This window comes from Phalacrocorax carbo, chromosome 3, assembly GCF_963921805.1.
Source record: "Phalacrocorax carbo chromosome 3, bPhaCar2.1, whole genome shotgun sequence".
Lineage (NCBI taxonomy): Eukaryota > Metazoa > Chordata > Aves > Suliformes > Phalacrocoracidae > Phalacrocorax > Phalacrocorax carbo.
Genome location: NC_087515.1, coordinates 101,982,612 through 102,007,659, shown reverse-complemented (window position 1 = coordinate 102,007,659; position 25,048 = coordinate 101,982,612). Strand labels below are relative to the sequence as shown.

Here is a 25,048-nt window from a genome sequence, read left to right as displayed (position 1 = left end):
AGATTATCTCCTCATATTCTAGGCCACAATTATTATCTCTGTAAAAGCTGGAAACATTTGGAAATGTTTCTTTCTGTTCCAGAATTATTTAACTTTCTGTTACTGATCTGAGTAGTCTCTATATTGACCAGAAGTTCTGGGGTTTAGGTTTGTTGGTTTTTTGGTTTTGGTTTGGTTTTCTTTTTTTTTTTTTTTTTTTTATTTAGAAAATGACCTTGGACTTAGCTGCAATGTCTAAAATGATATTTTGAAATAAAAATATATTTTCATGCAAAATGTGATGTCTCAGCTATATCTGGACCTAAACATTGTCAGATAAAGAAAGGCCTATACATGAGTAGAATATAATTTGTTAGTGAAGACCACATGGTAATTTTATCCCAGAACAGAAATTTGTAAGTTTGACAAATCTATTATTAAATACTGCTTCTTATGTACAGCTCTTGGCAATATTTATTCCACTGTTTAGAAGGCCACAAATAAGTAAAGCACTTACACATGCCTAGTTTGAAGCCAGCAAGTACTTCAAGGTCTAGTAGCCCCAAGGAGTTTACTCATCTACTTGCATGTACACATGTGGTTCACCAACTCAGTGATGTGATGGATAAACAATAATGAAAATAAGCAAAGGAAGTAATTTCTGAGGGCTCATATATCTGACAGCTCAGTGGCAGAAGCCCTCATTCCAGCCTCTCACGCAAGGTGCATGCTGGCTAAGACTCAGGTATCTGCGAGCCAACAATACACCGCTATACGTATAGACATTGTATGCGGGCAAGTGAATTGAGCCTCAGGTGGGTCATGGACTGTATGGCTTTCTGAACCTAAATGGATGTGAAAGACCTCCTGGAGGCGAGGCTGGTCCATTCCGCATGCACAAGAATTGCAGAATGGAAGTTAAGGCTGACAGGGAAGAGATATCAACTGACCTGACTTGTAATGCAGAGGTGAAAGTAGAGAAAACCTTCATTTAATTTGCAATTTCCCCCACAGTCTTAAGGTCAGTGACTCCAGAAACACCCTGAAGAACTGGGGCAGTGGGGATGTGGAGAAAACATCCCCTTGCTATTATATACACAGGGGAAATGAGCAGATGGGCTTGTCTGAAATCATCGTGCCGAGGTGAAGAAGCATGTGTCTTTCTTTTGATGATCCAGCATGGAAAACAAGATTGCTGACCATCAGGGATCTGCTGGAACACCTCCCATAACCATAAAAGAATTCCCATTAGTATACTTGCTATAAAAATGAATTTCCACTTGTCAACACCCAGTGCCCAGGGCTCTCAGGGCACTTTAACAGATGACAATTTGTTTAAACATTTGTTTTAAGCATTTAGATGGAGGAACATTTTGTTATGTATATATAAAGTTCTGCAGAATCCAAATATTTTTACTGGAGATTGAAGTTTCACTTCTTCCAAACACAGTATTTCTTTACTTGGCATATGAGGACAACAGATGGAGTAAATATGAGAAATTCCTGTAATGCTGAGAAAAGGTTCCTCTCAATTTTGAAGAGTTTGGAACTGATGTTAAGATTTTCCTGCTTGACTTCCTTGAAGTCAATGGTATGTAGCGCCATTAATGCATACATTGTGTAATCTTGCAAGGAAAAAACATTCATATCATCTTCATTGATGTATAACAGAGCACTCTCCAAACATAATGAAAAGTTTTCTCCTTCCCAGGCATTTCAGTATTAGAATTAACTACTGGGCTTAACCTATAGAGTTCTGTAACCTGGGATCTCCACTCAGGTTACCTATCATTCCCACAGTAATAGCCTCTCTTTTTCAGTAGCTTGATATAGTGACTTTTTAATTTGAGAATGAGCAAGAGAACAACCACGTCACTATCTTTCAGATAATCCACATTATATGAAAGGCATCTTCATTACCAGCAATAACAGCATTTCAGGACTACATTCCTAAAGATTTGTTTAAAACCAGTAGAAGTTAAATATAGAATTGTGTGGGAAACGTTTTTAATTTCACAGAGATGTAATATTTCAAAATAAATTGTTTCATTTTCAGGTTGAAGTTAAAAGCTTGCTTGAACTAACTGAAGTTAAAAGTTCATAAAATCATAGAATCATAGGTTGGAAAAGATCTCTAGGATCATCAAGTCTAACCTCCAACCCAACACTACCATGCCTCCTAAAACATACCATGAAGTGCCACATCCAAAAGTCTTTTAAATACCTCCAGGGATGGTGACTCCACCACCTCTCTGGGCAGCCTCTTCCAATGCCTGGCCACTCTTTCAGTGAAGAAATTTCTCCTAATATCCCATCTAAATCTCCCCTGATGCAGCTTGAAGCCGTTTCCTCTTGGTTTATCACTAGTGACCTGGGAGAAGAGACCAACCCCCACCTCACTACGACCTCCTTTCAGGTAGCTGTACAGAGCTATAAGGTCTCCCCTCAGCCTCCCCCTCTCCAGGCTAAACAACACCAGTTCCCTCAGCCACACCTCATAAGACTTGCTCCCTAGACCCTTCACCAGCTTCGTTTCCCTTCTTTGGACACGCTCCAGCACCTTGATGTCCTTCTTGTCCTGAGGGGCCCAAAGCTGAACACAGTATCCAAAGTGCAACCTCACCAGTGCCAAGTACAGGGGGCCGATCAGTTCCCTACTCCTGCTGGCAGCGCTATTCCTGATACAAGCCAGGATGCTGTTGGCCTGCTTGGCCACCTGGGCACACTGCTGGCTCATGTTCAGCTGGCTGTCAGCCAACACCCCCAGGTCCTTTGCTGCCAGGCAGCTCTCCAGCCACCCTTCCCCAAGCCTGTAGCATTGCATGGGATTGTTGTGACCAAAGTGCAGGACTCGGCACTTGGCCTTTTCAACCTCATACAATTGGCCTTGGCCCATTGATCCAGCCTCTCCAGGTCCCTCTGCAGAGCCTTCCTACCCTCGAGCAGATCGACACTCCTGACCCAGCTTGGTGTCATCTGCAAACTTACTGAGTGTGCGCTCAATCCCCTCATCCAGATCATGAATAAAGATATTAAACAAGACTGGCCTCAACACTGAGCCCTGGGGAAAGCCTTTGCCTATCACAGCCTCATCAGGAATCCAGAAACTGCAGAAACTGACATGGAGGAGCAGAGAAGACCTTGCAGCAGTTGAATTTCATCAGCCATTTCAACAGCCCATGTGCGAACTCAGATCCCACACAGCTGGGAGCTGCTGGCTCATTCTCTCTCACACACACGCACAGGAACAATACCATTCTTCATCCAGCTGGTGAAGACTTTCTAATTCAGCTTCTGACAAACTTTTGAACAAAGAAATACCTTTCATTTGAAAATATTTGCTATCCTCTGCTCAGGAGTTTATTTTGGTATAGCTCAGCTAACAAATATTAGTAAAAGAAATTCTAAACATATGTAAAAAATGTACAAGTTCTGAAGGAAACCAGTAGAAGTATTTGTATACATAACCACTGGACTCAAATTGTTACAAAGAATTAGTAGGAGCATGACATACACTCCTGGATTTGCTCCAGGCATTTGTGGATCCACAGGAAGTGTTTATCACAAGAACAGGAATACATGAGGAGCTGGCAGCTGCCACAGGCTCTTCTTCCTTACAGAGGCAAAGCTGTTGTTATTCTCCACTTGTTTGCCATGGCAGTTCACCTGTGGTCAGATTATACCAATCTGCTTGTACAGTAACATTGTCCTTTGATACAAGTATTTATTTTTCCACCCTATTTTTTACCCCATCATATTTTCAGAGAGCAGCTACAACCCTTTGCATGGCCTGTTTTGTTACAATAGATAGGCAAGACAATGTCTTTAGATTTTAAGAGATAAAGAGAGAAGTTGGGCCACATATATTGCAATCCATTAAATTGCACCTAGTTATATCTCTAGCCAACTCTAACTTGTTTAATAAACAGCCTCAATTTTTAAGCAGTATTGGGAGGGATACACAGTAAGGGTTTTGAGCCTAACATTTGCTGTATGCACAATGTACAAAACCAAGTTCAAACATGCAAGAAGTTTATTCCAAAGAGTAATTATTTTCACTATCAGATTCTTCCAGCTCTAGCAACAGCTTCAAAGTAGAAAAGAGCAGTGCTCCCAAAACGGTGAAGATTTCCGCTGTGAATATCTCAGAGCTCCTTCCTACCACACAGCTAAAGATCCCCTACAGCATTGGGTATGTGAGTCCTTCCGCTAGCAGATCTGTTCAGTATCTGCCACCTCTTCCAAGCAGTGCTCTCCCTTTCACACCACTTGGCAAACAGATGAGTCACAGGGAGAATAATCACGTAGTGGTAATGATATATGCACGCAGCTCTCAACAGCCAGGCTACAGCCTGTGCATCTTCCAGTAATGCACTTTGTACCTCAAGACCCAAGAAAATACTTGGCTTTTGCACCCCCTAGTTACAGGACCATTGCAAGAACAGCAGGAGAGACTGAAGTAGAAGGAAGATGTGGGTAAAGACACACACACACAGTACAGTGTGACACAGCTTAAAGAAAGCAGAAATGTAATTAAAAAAAAAAAAAAAAAGAAAAAGGAAGTGAGATTTAAAAATAGAAACAAACTTTGCAGATAGAGGAAAAACGCCCAAACAAATAAAGTATCTATCACATGAAAGAAATGACAGAATATATTGTAGGCCCCCTGTGAATGGATAAGTTACACACATTTGCCAAAGTAGATAGGCCATGGGTGTGACCTGGGGGAGGAGAGCAGAAGGAAAAAGAGAGAAAGCCAATAAAAGTCATACAACTTCTACGGATTGCCCTTTGCAGGAGATCACCATACAGGTATCATCTGGCCTTTAAATTGTAAAGAGCAAAAATATCCCAACCCAAAATACAAACTGCACCTCCATTTTCTTAGGCTTCACACTGTAACAGTATTAAACGTATAAAATCTATAATTTCAGTGGAATTTGCCTCTCTCATTTTAACATTGTCCCCACTGCCTTCTACTCTGCTTAAAAGCTAAGAGTTAATCTCTGAAAGAGATGATCTAGGTAGCAGTTTTTTCTATAACATCAGTACTTCTCTAATCATATTCCTACACCACTGTACAACAAAGGCACTTGTAACTAGGAGACAAGAAGGCTTCAGTTATTTTTTCTCCAGTTGGCTCTGGTCAGCAGGACATACATTTCTACACCCGGTATTTTGTTCCTGGCACAGCACTCCCACAGACACAGAGCCTATACTGTTTCAGCTACATATATAAATAAAATATTGATAAAATGTCCACAGGCAGAAAGATAGCCAGCATTTATTAGCTGTTATGTTATCCATTTTTTCAACTGGTCTATGAGGTCAGCTATTTTGCTAACAACTCAGGTGAAAACTCTCCCACAAAGAGAATACTTGTTAAAGGCAAATCTGTCATAGGCCAAAAATGCATCAAAATACTCCACAAGTAGTCTTGTCACAGACCCATTCTTTGTTGTCAAAAACTTTTAACATCCCCAAACACTTATTTCTGACACCTATTTCCCAGTTTACTGTTTTCTCCCTTTTTCCATTATAGCTGGGAACTTAGTTCAGCTGCATTACATTCAGCAGCAACATGCCTTTGCCTGCTGGGAATTAATCTCTCATGAACCTTATCATGTGCAGGCTCAGTAAGGTCTCCAACCTGTGACAAACAGAAGCTGGAGTCTCCCCTGTAGAAGTCACCAGAATGTTCACAGCCATCATACAAGCTCCCTTATCAAGCATAGCTCCAAGTTACTTCTTGTCAGCTGGTCAGCGAGCATACATTAAATATTGCCTTGCTCACTCTTCATCCAGTTTTTAATAAATGATGTTATGGTGGTCAGGGCTGTGCTATCAGCTTCTCAACCAGCAGAACTTACAATGATTCACTAGAAAGTTACTATCAAAGTATTATTCTAAGGTTACTCAAGCTTTTGCCAGTATGCACATAATGTGAATGCATCCTTAAGGCAATGATGTAGTTGTGAGGAAATGTGATATTAATCTTCTATGTCAAGCTTTATAAAATTTGCCTTCCCATGGAAGACCCTGCCTGAGTTTGTCCATAAAACAAGTGAGTTTTCCTACATACTATCTACTACACCTACCTGTTAAAGGAGCATTGACAGTAACTTTTAATAACTATTTGCTTTGCCAAGTGGTACTGTGCCAGTACCACCAGTAGCTGCCTACATACCAGTTCAGAGGTGTATATGCCTGTTGGTATGTGAGAGGCACCCCCAATAAACACTAGTGCACACAAAAGGTTTGATTCATAATTTAGCAGTGATCTGTTTACAGTGAATATTTTAAATGAAGACTGAACTTTGTGTTTCTGTTAGCTTGAGTAAGGAACTGCCGTTGGGAAAGCTGCTGGCTGCTCGATTCTGGAGTGTAACAGATGCTCTTGTGCAGGGACAAAAAAGAAAGTATGGGGGTCTTATGAACGCCAGGGCAGCCCCTTCCTCATGAAGGCAAACTAGCCTAGCTCCCCAGCGCAATGGCTTTGGATATTCAGTACAAGATTTATGTGACCACAACACACAAAGCCAGGATTTTTTTTCCTCACTTCTAGGTTTGGGGTTTTTTTTTCCTAAGAAGCATTGTAAAAGGACTTACTGTGTATATAAAAAAACCTCTTTAAACTTTCATAACACAAACTCTGTTAAGTGCTAGCATTGGTTGCCAATTTCCAGAGCAGGAGTTAGATAATATCAGGGTGGGACAGTTATGATCTCTTGAATTCTCATCCAGAACTTTGGTCCCGGCTGCCAGAGATTCCTGGTGCTCAGCACTGATCCTTTCATCTTGAGCTTTCACCTCTGGGAGGTCTGTCACTTCATATCAAGGCAGGTGTTATACCCACTGTGTACTTTCTCATAATTTTTTTTTTTTGAGGAGGACTAGGAGAAGCACAATTCATTCAAATCATACTATATTAGAGTGGAGGAATAAAGTGAATAACCTTTTCCTTCTCCTTCATTTGCTATCCAGGCTGCTGTGCTGCTTAAGTCAGTTTTTCTTCAGGCTCTCTCTTGTCTATGTTAAAGGTAGCATTCACTCCCAGATCAGTAAGAGGTTCACATACCTTGAAGAATCATGCCCCAGTTAGAAGAGAGCTTTTTTTCCCCCTTCATCTCTCAGGTAGTATACCTTTCAACAATTCAAGTTATTTCTATGAAACAGTTTCTAGGCATTATCACCTTTTTCGCATGATATTTTATGTGTGATTTCAGTGTGTCACAGAGATACCAGGAATTTTTTTCATTCTTTAAAAAAGGAAAAACTGAAAACAACAAATGGAACACTCTCTGGAATTTATGAGGTTCCAACATGAGAAAGATACTTTTTGCAGGCAATATGGACATATGATGCTGTAACAGTCACATGGTTAAATCTTCTCATGAATTCTCACCCACCTTTTCCTTAAGTGGAAGAATACTATGTACTTTTATCAGTGACAAGACGAAACTTGTCAAAAAGTGTCAGAAAATCAATAGAGAGCACTTAAATACTTCTTTAAGCCTGTGGCAGACAATCAAGGGGCCTCCAACCCGCCAATATACCTTCTGGAGCACTAGCTGAGTGGCCAGGCATCACTTCTGGAAAAACATCTAATACTTGCATCTTTTGCCAAGAAAGGAAAGAATAACACAGAATAATACAATATACTGGAACATCACCAGAATATTTCTTTGTTACCAAAAAGCACTTTATGCAAATATAGTAAATACTGGGAGGAGGAAGATGCTTGTAAAGAAAAACTCAGTAATCACATAGTAATGATTTCCCCGTTGTGTAAAAATGGACTTAGATCCTCCAGGATACACAGATGATGTCCTCTGTGAGAAAATCTTGCTTATAAACAGAAGAAAATAACCCACAAATATTTTTAAAATATTAATTCAAGTTTTAAACATTTCAACAGCATCCCAGAAGGCAATAGCTCCTAAAATGTTTTACTGTCTCTGCTGACTATGTATTAATAAGATGCATTTTGATTTATCATCTATGTTTTCCCCCTACAGGCAAATATTACAGTCTCTTTTCACAGGGGTTTGATTTGTTCTGTATGAACTATAACGACAGATCCTGACAGTGTTCACTGCAGGCCAATCAGACGCACACACCGATAAGAAATTTCATTTTAATGCACCCTGAGTTTTCTGATAAATGAGTTTCTCTGGTTCTGAAAGATACACGCTAATGATTCTCAGCTCCTCCTCCAACTGGCCAACCAATCTTGAAATACACTGGCTACCCCCGAAGCTGACAACGACACCTTGGCTCTGAAGCAGTAGCAGGATTGTGATGGTTCAGTTCTTACAATAAGACTAGATTTTATTCTTTTACTTTTTCATCTTAATTAGAAGACTATGATACCTTTCAGTTAAACAAATGAAGAACTGAGAACCATACATATATGTATATATATATACACACACACACACACACACACAGCATATATACATATTTATTATTTTTTTTTTCACCAAATAAATCTGCACATGTGGAAGCCATCTGTGACATCTGGTCTTTTACTAAATTTTATATATGTATATATAGACACATCACTCCATATGTATTTATTCCAAACTTCCCTAAGAAGATCATGATTCTCAGAGTGCAAATTGCCAAGCTCCATACACCACTAGGCTTTTATTAAGAAATGCAGTTCCCACAGTAATACTTTGCAGTTCTGATCTTTATGTCCAAGCACATGCCTCAGTAACTAAGAGGCAATAGCAAAGTGGTAAATTTCAAATCCATTTTACACACACACAGATATTATGAGTTGAAGCCATATTCAAAATTTAGTGGAGTGAATTGTAGTTCCTCTACTGACACCAACAGGCAGGAGACCAACCAGGGAGTATATTTTTTAACTCAAGGTCACACAGCAAGATGCTACTAAAAAAAGTCCAGAAATTATTTTCGTATCTTACCCTCTGCTTAAAAATTAGCCTAAGATCCAGTTTTAAAGACTTTCATCAGGAGAGTAAGTAAATGTCAGTTAACAGAGTTTCTCATAACTGTTTCCAGAAAATATCTAGTACTTAGATGGTGATATATTTCACGGTTATTTTTTTTATTCCCAGCTTCTGATTGCAGATCAACACCCACAGAACCTCATACAGTTTGTATGAATAGTAAATAAGAGTGTCTCTGTCTCCTGTGGATCATTAATCTGATCATACTCAAGTTTATACCAATTGCTTACTGTCTTACTTCAGAATCAGTTGAAGATCTGGGAAAAACAGTAATATTCTCAGTTAAAGGATCCAATCAAGATATGACATTGAACACACCTACATTTACTGTATAATCCTACTATATCAAATGAAGTCAGAAAATGAAATAATTTGTGAAGCCAGCTAAATTCTGGCTTGATAAAATCTTATAAGGAGCAATAATCTAAATCACAGGTTCTAGGCTATCATGTATGCATTTCAATGGGATGCAAGACACTTGCTGATAGTTTCTGGCTATTTAATCGTATATAACTAGGTTTTCAAAGTGTTTGTCTTCATTTAAGTAAGCTACATCGTTATTAGTTTTCAAAGAGGCACCTGAACAGATTAGGTGGTTAACATTTCTTCTGGAAAATTCCAACTTGTCAAAAACAAATCCTTTTTGTAGAAAAGTGGCAGGATCACAGGTACTCAAATTCAGAACAAAATACCAAAGATATAGCAGTACTGAAGCTCAAAGCATACAATCAGCTCAGCAATTAAGGCAATCAAACAGATTCAGCTTCAAAACTCCTCCTTTTGCAGATCAAGGGTTTCAAGTTTGTTTTACATTCAGCAAAGCATCTTAATTATTTAGTTTTCAAAGTCAGTTTTTCTTACTATCTTATTATACAAAGTGAAATAGCTCCAACATGAGATTTTGCTTTAAAGCTGTAACAAAAAGACATGCACTGGCTAAGATTGTACTCTTTGAGCAGCATGGTAGAGAACTACTGATGCTGGGCTAGACTGAGCTACCTTAGATACCAGAAAGAGTAGAGGAAAATTAAAAGTCTCTCCTTTATTTGTATAGACAAAAAAAAGAAAAAAAAAAAAGGCAAATGTTCTTTAGCTGCCTCCCAAGATGAGAACCAGAAGACCAACCACCTCAAGTGTATGTAAACCAAAACACACAGCCTGGGGAATAAACAGGAGGAACTGGAGCTCCGTGCTCAGTCAGAAAGCTATGATATGGTAAGAATAACTGAAACATGGTGGGACAACTCACATGACTGGAGGATCGCAATGGATGGCTATAGGCTGTTTCATAAAGACAGGAAGGAAAGAAGACGAGGAGGACTCACACTGTATCTTAAAGAGAACCGTGAATGTATAGAAGTCAACCATGACGATTTTGAAAGCTCTCTGGAATGCCTCTGGGTCAAGATCAGAGCAGCTGTCTCTAAGGGAGAGCTTACAGTAGGAATCCACTACAAACCTCCAAACCAAGATAAGGCCAACAAAGAAGTATTTGGGTCACTTGAGCAAGAAACCCTGCCGTGTAATATCTTGGTTAATGATAGCCGTGGCTGCAGTGATCACAATATCGTGGAGTTTGGGATCCTGCTGAGCGTGCTGAAGGTTAGTACTAGGACAAAGGTTTGGAATTTGGAAGAGCAAACCTCAGCTTGCTCAGAGCTCAGTTGGGAGGGATTCCATTGGAAGCTTCAATGGAGGATAAAGGACTTAGCTAGTGCTGGAAGTTTTTCTAGAACACTCTCCTGGAAGTATAAAAACAGTTCAGCCCCTTTAAAGGTAAGGGAAGTAGGCAAAGCAAGAGATCCCCTTGGCTTAACTGCTAGCTTCTGAGTTTGCTCGAAACTGAAAGAGATAGGTACAAGAGATGGAAAAGTGAATACCCATCGAGAACTACAAGGGTGTGCAGAGATGCAGTTATAAAAGCAAAACCTCATCCCAAATAGAAATTGGCCAGAGATGTCAAAAACTGCAAGAAAGGGTTTTTCAGGTACATAAACAAGCAGAAACAGAAGGAAAATATTGGCCCACTGTTAAACAGGAGAGGTGAATTAGTCACCAACCATGCTGAAAAGACAGAGGTTCTCAACACTTTCCTCACCTCTGTCTTTACCATCAGTGTTGGGCCCCAGGCCTTGGGAACAAAAACCCAGGCTGATGCAAACACAGACCCACCATCAGGGAGCTCGACCCCTACAAATTAATGGGCCCTGACAATATCCACGCTAGGGTGTTAAGAGAGCTGCCTGATGCCGTTGTGAGGCCGCTCGCCATAATCTTGGAAACTCTGTGGAGATTGGGGGACATCCCAGAAGACTGGAAAAAGGGTAATGTCACCCCCATCTACAAGAAGGTCTTAAAGGAAAATCCAGGAAATTATAGGCCCATCAGTCTTACTTCAGTCCCTGGGAAAGTTACGGAACAAATCCTCCTGGGGCTCCCACCAGTCAAATGAAGCACGTGACTGGGAAAAGCCAGCATGGATTCACCAAGGGCAAACCGTGCTTGACAGGCCTGATTGCCTTCTATGACAAAGTAACCTGCTCAGTTGCTGTGGGGTGAGCGGTGGACATTGTCTACCTGGATTTCTCCAAGGATTTCGATACGGTTTCCCACAGACTCCTCCTAGACAAAATGACGCGCTCTGCGTGGGTGGGGAACTGGCTGACAGGCTGCACCCAGAAGGTGGTGGGAAATGGCTCCTTTTCAAACTGGCAACCTGTCACAAGTAGAGTCCCCCAGGGATTTATATTGGGCCCAACACTGTTTAATATCTTCATAAGTGATCCGGGGATGATGGGATGAAGTGTACCCTGATGAAGTTTGCCAATGATACCAAACTGAGTGGGGAAGTGGACACTTCGGAAGGGGGAGCCACTCTGCAGGAAGATGTGGACAGGCTGGAAGCACGGGCTAACAGGAACTGTTATGAAGTTCAACAGGCACAAATGTAAACTCTTGCACTCAGGAAAACATAACCCAGGAGTGCAGCACAGGCTGGGATCTACCCGGCTGGGGAGCAGCTCTGCGGAAAGGGACCTTGGCATCCTGGTGGACAACAGACTCACTATGCCGCTGCGACAAAGAAAGCCAACAGGATGCTGGGCTGCCTGAACAAGGCCATCACCAGAGAGATAAAGAAGTCATTATCCCGCTCTACTCAGCACTTGTCAGGCCACACCTGGAATATTGTGTTCAGTTTTGGTTCCCGCTACACAAAAAGTATGTGGACAGGCCGGAGAGGATCCAGGGAAAGGCCACAAAGATGACTGAAGGCCTGGGAAGCCTGCCGTATGAGGAAAGGCTGAGAGGACTGCGTTTGTTCAGCCTCGAGAAAAGAAGACTTAGGGGACACCTTATCAGCATGTTCCAGTGTTTAAAGGGTGGCTACAAAGAAGATGGAGACACCCTTTTTACAAGGAGTCACATGGAGAAAAGAAGGGGTAATGGGTACGAGGTACTCCTGGGGAGATTCCGACTGCACACAAAAGGAAAATTTTTCACAGTGAGAACGGTCAGCCATTGGCATAATCTCCCCAGGGAAGTGGTGGATTCCCCAATATTGGACACTTTTAAGATCTGGCTGGACAGGGTGGTGGGCCATCTTGTCTAGACCGTGCTTTTGCCATGAAAGGTTGGACCAGATGATCGTTGAGGTCCCTTCCAACCTGGTATTATATGATGCTATGAAGATACAGGTTTCGAATTAAGGGAACAGTAAAATTAATAAGAAAATAAGGTAGATGAGAGCTATTCAAAGGGCAATATTGGCATAGGTTAAAAGTGGATTGCTTTGAGAATTGGCTTTTGGATCAACATTACTGTTTTCTGCGGTGACACTGACACAAAAAGTAGGAGCATGCTAACGAAGACTGGATCAGAAGAAACCAGAATAAGAACACAAGAGGAATTAGTTTGAAATTAGAACAGTAAAAAAAGCTCTGAAATGCAGTGCTATGGACTACAAGCTGATACAGTTAAGAACTAGTAAGCATAGCTACTTTGAGGTCCCCTCCAACCTGACTTGCCCTATCCTGTAGGAGCTCATCAGCTACAAAAAATAGAAGACGGAATAGATCTGGGTAATACTAGTTCATGAGAGATCATTGACATGACTCTTGTATAGCTTACCCAAGTATTAAGAAAATGAGAAGCTGAACAGAGGTACATGCTTTGAATATCAACATCCCTGAGGTACAACTGAAGTCCCTTACCTAGAATTATGGACATATTTCTAGAACGACTCATTCCCCCTCAAAAAAGTGAAGCAGAGAACTACAAAGATGAAAAATCCGTAGAGAGCCTTTCAAACAGGTGGAAAGTAAGTTTGCTTGTCTAACATAGGAGATGAAAGGGTGTCAGGGAACCCTGTTTTTCTAAAACATGCCAAAAGAAAAGGCGTAACTCTAGCCAAAGACAACATTAGCGCAAGAATTAAGGTATATAAGATGGCCATTAATAGATGCAGACTGGAATTTACATGTAGATTCTCAGTCAGAGTCATTTGGAACCAACCCTCCAATAGGACTAATAGGGTGACAAAACCATCACTACTTTTAAAATTGGAGCTTGCTGTATGTGTGAATTTGATCAAATGAAGTCATAACCTAAGCTACCAATCAGGCTGGCTGATAAATCAAGACTTTTCTCCTGTCAAATGCACTATATTAACATTTTTCTTCCTCTTGATTAAACTGAAATGTTTGGAAACAGAAGGAAATGTTTTGCTTAAATGAATGAAATAAAAAAGGCAAAATGTTAAATTTCCAACTTTTCCACCATGCTTCTGATGTGGAAGAATGTATGTGTATTTTTTTAAAGTATAATAAAAACAAATACCAGGATTTTCTACAAGTAAGGAATTCTGGGGTTTGGTGTGTATTCGCTGCAGTCAGAGGTCTGCTTGCTTTTTTTTTTTTCCCTCCCAGGCTCACCAGTCACACCACCATATATCTTACTGGAAAAGGTGTCTTAAAGGTGGATTTAAATTAGCATGCACTGTAGACAGCTTGGAAAGGTTCTACAAATATGCTGGAATCGTAATTCCTTCCTGACCTAGCAACACGTTTCTCTTCCAGGTCTCAGAAATAAACAGTGTGAGACTGAATGCAATAAAACGGGAGGTTTCTAGACTCTTTCTTCCAGAAATTCAATCAATCCTTGTTCATGTGAGCAAAGTCCTACAGTGTGTACCAAGGAACAGTTGTCTGGGGAAAAAACTTCATGCACAGCTTCATTTCTCAGGTCCCTGTCAGTATCTTTCAAGAATCATCTTGGAGGTTTTTAGACTAGGTTTTATGAGACGCTAATGATTGCCCTCCACTATAACCAAGGCTGTGGTTTGGCTAAACTACTCCCTGCAAGCACTTTTCCATGGGCCACAGCTCTGGACAGGCAGTGGCCACTGGGCACAGTACAGCTGGCTGTTCCGGCACTGCCTGCCCCACAGGTGGTGGGAGCCCAGCAGAAGGGTGCTGCTCCCGGGGAAATGAAAGGACATGGGGGGAAAAAAAGCACAGCTGCAAGGTGGAACTACCCCTCCATGTATTAGAGGAATCACTGTTTTCTGTGACACAGGACACAGGCAACTCTTGCAATCGCTCATCAAACTACGACCAGTTCTTTACAAAATTTTATTTTACCTTGAATGTCAAGCATATTACCAATCTCTGATAGTAGGACAACAGAAAAACAACACATTAGAAAAAGCCACTTATAAAGCATTGGTTAAGTTCAATACAAGACTCTGCCTTAATTTAAGAAAAGGGTTTTAAATTCTCATGGGAACTCTGCCTTTGTTCTTTATCTAAAACAAGCAATACACCTCATTAGCAAAGCATACAATGAAAATTACACAAAATACACACAGCTTGCTTAAAATGAAAAAGGGAACAGCATAACAAACATTGTAGCTAGTCAGCCAGCAGTTAGACCTTTCTCCCTGTAAACCTGCTTCTTCAATTTGGCAGCTGCAGTCCTTGGGGAAAAACAGCAAAGGGTATATAACTTAATTACGCAGAACTGTTACATCGGGGTTGTGCAAACATTTTTTTTTTTTTTTTTTGTCAAATCGTAGCTACAAGCCGGCTATACCAGTTTTTTGTTCTTTTTTATTTTTAATGCTATTTTCATACAAGTTGAATCACCCATATGGAACCTTTCGACCTTTCGTAGCTGAAAGTACCACCTTCAATAAAACCTTGGCCCTTCTTGAAGCAGTAGGAGTTCTACCCTTGCATTTCACCTTGGTTTTAAGCAGAGAGCTGCATGACAAAATAGGTGATATTACTTCCACAATAAGTCCAGATATTTCTCATAATTTACAAAAATCTGATACATGCTTTTCCTCACAGAACACTTGGAGCTATGACATATGAAATGTACACAAGCCAATGAGATTCACACACATATGAAGTCAAAGCCAGCCACATTCTTTCAAAATCAAATACTGTATGTCGGCTGCATGTGAAAAATTTCACAGTAATTTATACCTGACCAATACCATTTAAGGCCTAATCCTGCTCCCAGTGGCGTCTCCAGCAATTTTGCAAAGGACTTCAGTGGTAATGGGGCTACAACAGGACACTTAAATACTAAATACCAAATATTATTGTTCATTTTATCCCTAATAAAACTGATGGTTCTTTAAAAACACTTGAGATTCAAATTATGCAAGTTATAAAAAAATTATTGGACTTTCTTTTCTAAAGGAACATATAACCTTTGCGATCTTTATTTATCATGTTTATAATGTCAGAAGTACTTTTGTTCCTGCTTATGGGATTATTGCTGGTCACCTTCCTGAGACTTGAAAGACCATAAAAGACAAGCACCATACCTATTCCTCTAAAGTATTGTATCAAAAATTAATAATTTGGTCCCTTTCTAAATGGATCTCTCCCCACAATTACACTAAAACATAATGATGGGTCACAAATTCCAGGAGGTCCAACCGGTCCTGGCATTCCCGGACTGCCACGATCTCCATCTTTACCAGGCTGCCCACGCTCTCCAGGACGTCCTTCCTTACTCATACCCGGGGGACCTTCAGGACCTTAACAACACACATGCAATAAACAAATACATTACAGCAGATTTTTATTAAAATGAAAACAAGAGCAAGTATGGACCCACAACCCCCCTGCTCTTTGGTGAAGTATGCAGAAAAAGAAAACTTCGTTTTCTGAAAAGACGCTTCTTGTCACAAACCAACATGATACCTTATTAAGATTTTTTTTAAAAGCATGTGGAAAACACTTTAAATAAAAATACCTTTTAAAAGGAAATATAAAAATCTACTTAATATAGTGCTATACTTTATCATATAATCTGGAACCACCATGGCATGAATCATTTCTCTGGCTTTAGATCCAGCCCTAATATCTCTTCCAAATGCTCAACTTTGCATTTTGCATAAATACACTGGTGTTAGGAAGAACATTTTCCTTCACTAAGCAATGTTTACAAGTCACATGATTATATCAGGGCTCAGTTTTCAGCTAATGGCTGACTTCAAGCCATCTGCCAAGAAAATGCAGTCTCAGGTACCAAGCTCTACATGGCCTGTCTCGTTAAATAATGTATTATATGACAATTTAAAAGGCATGCAAGTGACAGGCATTAGCCATAAAACATATGTAGTAATTAAGATGTGTAAAAACTAAGTTTTTCCAAATTATATCAACATTTTTACTAAACCATATTTTTTTGGAAATTATAGTATGCACTGAATCTGCACAGCTGAACCATTCCTCACCTGGAGGTCCTGGGGGGCCTTGGATCCCAGGAACCCCAATTCCTTGACTGCCTTTTGCGCCATTTTTCCCTGGCAGTCCTGTGAATTAGCAAACACATATATATCTTTGCACACTAAGAATATTTTCATCCAATGAATTAGGAAATCAGCACTTAGTAATACTTATTGAATAAAAAATGTAATCATTCAAAAGCAAATAATGGGATGTAAAAATAAGCATTTCCTTGTAACCTGCACAGTGTGATTGGGTTCTAAATTATCCCCATTTCTTCTGAATTAAGAGTTGATGTAGCACCTGTTAAGCAGACAGCCACTATGAGTTGAGGGAATAGATGATGGGCAATTAAGAGATTTGCTGTCATTGCCCTTCCATTGGGAAAGTTTTTAAGAAGTTGTATGAAGGAATCATAGAATCATTAAGGTTGGAAAAGACCTCTAGGATCATCAAGTCTAACCTCCAACCCAACACTACCATGTCTCCAAAACCATGCCATGAAGTGCCACATCCAAAAGTCTTTTAAATACCTCCAGGGATGGTGACTCCACCACCTCCCTGGGCAGCCTCTTCCAATGCCTGGCCACTCTTTCAGTGAAGAAATTCTTCCTAATATCCAGTCTAAACCTCCCCTGATGCAGCTTGAAGCCGTTTCCTCTCTGTCTATCACTGGTTACTTGGGAGAAGAGACCAACACCCACCTCACTAAAACCTCATTTCAGGTAGTTGTAGAGAGCGACAAGGTCTCCCCTCAGCCTCCCCCTCTCCAGACTAAACAACCCCAGCTCCCTTAACATCTCCTCATAAGACCTGCTCTCCAGACCCTTCACCAGCTTCGTTTCCCTTCTTTGGACACGCTCCAGCACCTCAGTGTCCTTCTTGTAGTGAGGGGGGAGTGTAAGGTATTCACCACAGTCCCCGCTGGATACAGAATATATAGACAATCTTCCACAACATGTGGCAGAATTAAATCTACACCAAAGAAATACTGAGAGGGGCAAAATATGTGCTCTCATAAACTAGTACAACCCAATAAATTAAGTTGCTTCAAAGAAACAAGTATCTATTTTTCCAGACATCTATTTTCTGGCTATTTTCTTATAGAATAGCCAGAACTGTTAGTGTCAGCTCCAGAGGCAAACTGCATATTCCTCAACTGGAGATGAAGTTATAAAAGCACTACAGACAAATCATCATCATATCCAACGTGAATTTGACGTGCTAGATCAGTTAATAAGACATAAAAGAAGTAAATATTTACCAAGCATTTGCCTTCCTACCCTTGGCACATTACTAGTTAGCTGTATTTTATACAACTTTCCTGATTATTTTGATGCTATAGAAAACACAGCTGCAGCTGGGACCAGTTATCAAATTATGGGCTTCACCCAGTCTCTCGGTTCAGCTCCAGGCTAGATATGTGTCCTTTAAACTTAAAGTCTGCAAATACATCACAGAAATCAGTTGGAATGCTCAGATGGAAGAGTTACCTGAAAGCATAAACCTTAGCTTGCCTAAAAAGAAACCAAATGATTAAGAAAACCATAAACTCCTTATGAGATAAAAAGAAAAAAAAAAAAAACCAACAAGAAAACCCCAGGATATCAGAGGGAGTATAAAGTTTGTTGCATGCCAAAAATCAGCCTACAGAGTAGTAGATAGTAAATAGCCAGTGAATAAATACTGTTCTTTAAAATAGCAGAAACAAAGAAGTTCAGAAGAAAAGACACCAGAAAACATGGAAATACATTGAAATCCATGTCTAAGCATATCTGATCTAAAAAAAATCTAAATGCAGTTAGAAACATTCACATGAGGCTAAGAACTCTCTAAAAAGATCAAAACAAAGTTTGACTATAGTAGAACTGAACAACTGAATGCAATTATCTTGCTGCCTTCTTGTATTTTTCTCTTCTTCTGACATGCATTCTTCATAAACGGTGAAACATTCACATTGCACCATGTCCTCAGTTACACTTTCTGATACAAATCTAGATATTCCCTTACTCCACCTAGCACTAATCAACAAAGTCATAAAGGCCATTAGCACCATGGCACATGCAGCAGTACCTCTTGTCCCACGAGCCCCAGGGCGACCCGGGATGCCTGTCATCCCTGGAATACCATCGTTTCCTGGTAAACCAGGAAACCCTCTGGGGCCTTCAGGGCCTCTTGGGCCTGGTGGTCCTGGAATTCCTGGGGAAGCACTTTGGGATTGACAGTGGTTACAGTTTTGTAGTCTTCCACTCTGGAGGATGGCAGGCAACTGGGCTGGGAGAATTCAAACAAAAAATTGCTTAGAGTGTTGCAACAATAAAATATGAAAATATTGCCCCCTAGCCACTAATACAAAAACAGTTTCCTTCCTCTAGAGAATATGACACCTTAGGAAACAAGATGGTAAAATACAGAACCTGTGGTGTGGAAATATATTTCCACACATATTTTATATATATATTAAAAATATATATATATATTTCTGTAGGAAAACAAATTATAAATCAGCAATACCGATCTTGCTTTCAAGAAAGAATCTTTATAATTATCAGGAAACTTCTTTAGCACTTTAAACAAGAAAAAAAACAATAGTTTGAACTTACTTCTCAGTACATCTGAACACACCTGTCGAATAAATTCTTCTGAAAATTCTCGTGCCTGAATTGAACAGAGAACAGTTAAAACAATAGAGAGTATGCATTTGTTTGGGGTTTTTAAGGTACCCGAAATGACAAGTTTGAGGTCCGATACATACAGGTTTCCCATCTGATCCAGGTGGTCCTGGGGGTCCTCTATCTCCTGGCTGACCTCTGAGACCAGGAGGTCCAACCAAACCCTGGATACCAGATTCTCCTTTTTGCCCATTGATGCCTCGAATGCCTGGATCTCCTTTCTCACCTTTCTGGGATGAAAACCAAAGAAAAGCCAAACGTATCTTCACAGACCATTTGGAAGCTAGGTAGCAACAAGCAAACATATTCTGAGAAAAATCTTCATAGATGATCTTTGAAAATCTTCATTGGTGAAAATGAAGATTTCACTGAAATATACTGAAGTTTTCAGATTCTTTAGTAACAGTTTCAGGTACAATTATTTACCACATAACTAGGAAAAATTACCATTTTAAAAAAAATTAAGGGCCCATTTTACTTACTAATTAATGCAAAACAACATAGTCCTCCTTCTTAACATATGGAAGGAAAGGCTGTATTCACTTTTTCATGAGAATTAGATAATTTGTTACAGTACATTAAAATTCTCAGAAGGCTGGAAAACTTAGAAGTGAAATTCTGGCATCGCTGAAGTTCTTGGCAAACATACTATAATAATCAAGACTTTTACCCTATGCCTATAGTGTGTAAGACAAAGGGAAAAAGGAAAAAAATACTTTGATTTCAGGATTTTTTTGTTGTTTTTTTTTTTTTTCTGACTTCATTTATTCTTCGTATGATTGATAACTGTAGTCCATTTGCTTCACTGGAAAAGTTTAAAATAAAACTGGAAAATATTTTGATATATCTTCATCAAAGCAATGGTTCTTCTATGTATGGAATTACCTACTGCAATAGTTCATGTGGAACTCCTTCCCTATGCTGCAGCCAACAAAACATCAGTACAGTGTAATTTGGTACGTGCCCAAGATAAAAGTTAGTATACTATGTTTGCTCCCTGATGAGTTTTTTCCTTCCATTTTTGCACAGCTTCTGCATAATCTTATCAGTTGCTTCAAAATTTTCTTTCACCCTTTCCAAGTATTTTAGAGGGAATTACTATATATGACAAAACTTATTGGAGTAAATGATGCAACTTTAAGAAGCACTCAGGCATACAGTCTTCCTAGAAATGAATGAATAGACACTGAATTTTAAATTATGATATTTATATTACTTTGTATTATCCTAGATAGCACTTATCAAAATTCTTTACATCAGAAGAATTCAAACCTTTCCGGCTTGGTCTGAATTAGTATCAATGCCCAGAGTTCTCCACATGAATTATTTTAGGGTAGCAAGCTTCAAATTTAGTATTAGATTACTCAGTTTTATGCAGAGGGCTAGCCACTAATACAAGGCAGGTAGTTTTTCCTCTTAAAAAAACAGAGAAATGAGACAAAATGTGACAGATGTAAGTCAAGTGCCTAAGAGTACGGCTGGAAGGATGATCCACCAGTAAGATAACATGCATGAACTGAACAGCTGTTCGTACCCTCTTCCCACTACTAAAGTTACAGGCTAATTCAGAACTGACTTTTTCCAAGGCTGTAATTGTGTTTTATTTTCTTGACACTGTCAATTTGAATGTTGTAGTTATAGAGGTTTGATACTCTTAGTTACACCATGTAGATTTGTACTTGTTCATTTCTATTACATAATTACCAGTAGCAGGGTTTTTTTTTTCATTTAACAGGGTCAGCAAGCCTCAAAGATAAACATATGGAGCATATAGAGCTGCCTGTTGCTATACTAGAAGCTATATGTGCTGGGATCTGAAAATCATTCTGTTCTTGTAGCTAGAAGTTATTTGTTTTAATTTTAATTACTTTTACAGCTATGGACTATGTTTACATAAAATACATCTGACCTGAAAGTTGATTTATTTGGACTAAATATTAAAGGAGCTAGAAAGCATTAAGAACCAGGGAAATATTGGGAAAATGGCATCTATTGTAGAAAAACATTACAGGCAAGAAGCCAGTATAAAAACGCTAGGACGAAACATTGGAAACATCAGCACAACTGCCTGCAGAACTTGCCAAAAAGCAAATGAAACTGCTGAGGGAACATTTTCTGCAGTATATCTTGGTATTGTAATGCTCAGCCACATCCCATGTGTGGCCTTGTTTGTTGACCCTTGCTATTGGCAAAGAAAATTAAAAAAAAAGAAAAGAGGTCAATAAGTGCTAACAATTACAGACTGAAAAGACTTTTTATTGAGTAGTCAGAGTCTAACAAAAGACAACATATTTTATAAAAATAGAAAATAAACTAATTTTATAGGTCTGATAAGTAAACACCGTGATATCTTAGCGTATAGTAAGAATATTATTAAAAGGATTTTTCAGAATAAATTTATTACTACCATGATTTACAATATTTAAAGAGGCTAGTTCAGTAGTGTACAAGGAATCTTTTACCAGTTTTGGCAATGATTTAGCAAATCACCTATAAACCAAACTAATTTTAAGTATTTCACAGAACCACAGCAGCATATAGGGCAATTTGTATGTTTAAATGCATAAAATTATTTCATTATCAGAATTGAGCTTCCAGTGAATATGTCCAGTTATTGATATGCAACAATGCTTTAATGAAAAAGGGTTGAACAAAGAACTCTCTACATAAAATTGAAGGAGAATTATATTAATGGAACAGAGTGTCCCCTATTTCACTAGATACTGGAAGAAATAAAAAATAACTTGCAATTTTTAAACATGCAACACAAATATTAAAAGGTCTGGCCATAAATATATCTACATTAGACAAACACAAGGAAAAAAAAAAAAATGTGACTTCTAAAAATATCCTGGGGAGCAACAAATGCAGTTTCTGACAGACCAAGGGCAGTCCAAGCAGGCTTCCCCTGATGCCCCTCAAGTTTCAGGCTGAGTTGGATTATTTCTGTAAAAACTTAGTAGCAGAGAGAAAGAATTCTGCCCTGCATTTTCTGAATCAGTTGCAAAGACAGAATTCTCTGAAAAAAAAAATCTTTGTAAAGACTTTGCTATGTTTCTTTTCATTAGCTTTGAAATAAAGGTACACAAAGACATCTCACTGGTGAAGGTTAAAACACACAATAGAAATAGTTCAGCTGTGGAAGTCCTTACCACAGACTTCTATGGAAGCTGAAAGTACAGTGTAGCAGCACAGTTCAAAAGAAATTAGGCAAATTAAAGACTGATATTAAATCCAATGGTCTTGATCTCTAGCTTAAATGCCCCATATTTGTTGACTGCCAAAAAGAGTGAAAGCATACAAGAAGGAGGATCTTTGTGTACCCTGTGCCTTATTTTTGTATCCTGCCCTGCTGTTATTGGCTGCTGCTGAACAATACGGATTATTTTAATCAAGCATTCTGCCTTCATTTATGAACTGTATTTTTATTTTTCAGTGAACTTAGAATCTCTAGATTTCTTTTGCTTTAATGATTTGGTTTTTTTCAACCAGCTCCTTCTCAGTTGGTTTTTGAATTCTCTTAAAGTATATCCTCGGCTTTAATAATTTTTTAAATCTTTCATGTAATATATATTTCACTATGTCTCTTTTTAACTAATACTTCTTTCTCTTCTCTGGTATTTCTCAATTCACTTCTGTTGCTTATAGAGATGTGAGCATGGAAATAAGACTGTAAACACACATTATACTGGTCACATAATTTGCAGAAACAAATGGAATAATTTTGTAATACTATATTTGTCATTGCAAAATACTTACCTCTCCTTGTTCTCCACTCAATCCTTCTACTCCCTTTAGGAATTAATATGAAAGAAAAATAATAAAACAAGTTGAGCCAAATGGAATAAAAAAATAATACATTTGTCCTTTGTTTTCCACTATTTATCATAAATGTCAATTTTTAAAGATTCTGTAATTGCTATTTGTACCAAAAAACCAAATTACATTAAAGGATGAACAATTTATTATCATTGTGAATTAACAGTTTACTAACACCTCTAACACCATATACCAAAAGGAAAAGTTTGGACTATAGCATATATATTATAAATAATATATTGTATTAGTGTACAAGAAGTGCATATAGACAAAGCCTTATTCACTTTACAAAAGACAAAAGAAAGAAAATTTTGTGTTCTAGCAAAAGGAACTCCTGATTCTACCTGTTTAATACTGTCTTACTAGACAGAAATCAAGTTCAGAGCCTTTGAAATACAAACTCAGTTTGTAAGCCAAATTTTGCATGCTGGCAAATGGTTTCGGTGTCTTTTCTGCCAAATGGGTCAGGGGTCTTATCGATCATTAAGTGCCATGGCAAGATGGCAGTTCAGCACAGGCTTTTTCACTTTTCTGATATACTTCTATAGACAAGGGAATCTGTATTCTATCTTTGAGAAGTCCTGGAGGCTTGAGAAACCTTGGAAAGACCTAGCACTGTCTACCAGAAGTATGTGAATGACTGGTTTTTTGGTTTCTGACCAAACTAGATAAGCCTGGGAAACAATTTTAGACCAAGCCTGTATTATTTTTTCAGCTTTCTCCCAAAATAAGCAAGCAACAGCAATTCAGTTGCATCATTCTAAATGAAAATTTTAAAGTTTTCTTTCACTATCACTTTGTTTTACTGTATGATTGAAATAATAAATACATGAAAAAATTGTCCATGATTTGCAAAAGGAAAAAGCAGAAAGCTTAATTTGTAAAATGTTACAGTAGGACACTATATTTGGTTAAAACCAGTTCAAAAATATCTGCTCAGCTTTACTACCGGACTCCTGTCAACCTACATGCCCCTGAGAGTGATAAAACTAGGCTAACATACAATCTAGATCTCCTGCCCATGCTCCACTGGAATCAGCTCCTTCTGGCCAGACAGGCAGCTGTATCGATGTCGTAATTCTGAAAAAAGCAACTGTGACTTCCTTCCAAGTCTAGTTTTAGATGCGTACCTCTAACAAATACTTCTCTGTTTCGACATGACATAGATTATGTAGTTAACAAGTATTTATAAATACTCAGTTATTTTCTGTGGTATAACAAGATAGCCAACTATGACACAATCAGAACATACTGGCCACAGTTGTTAAAGAGAAACAACTGGATCTCACTGATTTGCAGCTGAAACAGGAAACATCTGTAATTTATGAGCACAGAATATGTCAATAATGACTCCCAGTATAGTCTAGGAGGTAACAAACTACATGAAAGTGTAGCATGGTACATGCAAAATCTTAACATCTCAAGCATCACTCTTATAACCTTTACACAAAAGCCACTTTGTGCTGTTATCTGCATTTTATAGTATTTAAATTTGTTTCACAAAAATTATCCATAATTTAGGATTTAATAAAGTAATCCAGAAAAATGTATTTCTGGTCTGCTTCTCAAGCTGTAATATCCCAGAACCACAGAATCATGTAGGTTGGAAGGGCCCTCCATGGGTTCAACCTCCTTTTCAGAGCAGATCTAGCTAGAGCAGGCTGCTCAATGCCCTGTCCAGGCAGGTTTTGCCAGTGTCTCTGTGAGCAGCCTGCTCCAGTGTTTGACCACCCTCAAAGCAAAATGCTTTTCCCGTGTATCAAGTTGGGATTTCCTGTGTTCCAACTCGTGTCCGTTTCCTCCATCCTTCCACTGTGCACAGCCAAGAAAAGTGTGGCTCCACCTTCTCTGT

At 38.9% G+C, this 25,048-nt stretch overlaps 1 protein-coding gene across 1 annotated transcript in view; it reads right to left on the bottom strand.

Moving 5' to 3' along the window:
* Positions 1-14,742: 14,742 nt before the first annotated feature.
* Positions 14,743-25,048, bottom strand: part of COL21A1 (collagen type XXI alpha 1 chain) — a 114,259-nt gene continuing 103,953 nt past the window's right edge. Inside the window, exons 25-30 of the mRNA XM_064447881.1 lie at positions 23,137-23,169; positions 19,461-19,607; positions 19,309-19,363; positions 18,779-18,979; positions 16,714-16,791; positions 14,743-16,011 (exon numbers count right to left, since the gene is read on the bottom strand). Of these exons, the coding sequence (XP_064303951.1) occupies positions 15,824-16,011; positions 16,714-16,791; positions 18,779-18,979; positions 19,309-19,363; positions 19,461-19,607; positions 23,137-23,169 (702 nt within the window). The 3' untranslated portion in view covers positions 14,743-15,823. The remainder of the gene's footprint in view (positions 16,012-16,713; positions 16,792-18,778; positions 18,980-19,308; positions 19,364-19,460; positions 19,608-23,136; positions 23,170-25,048) is intronic.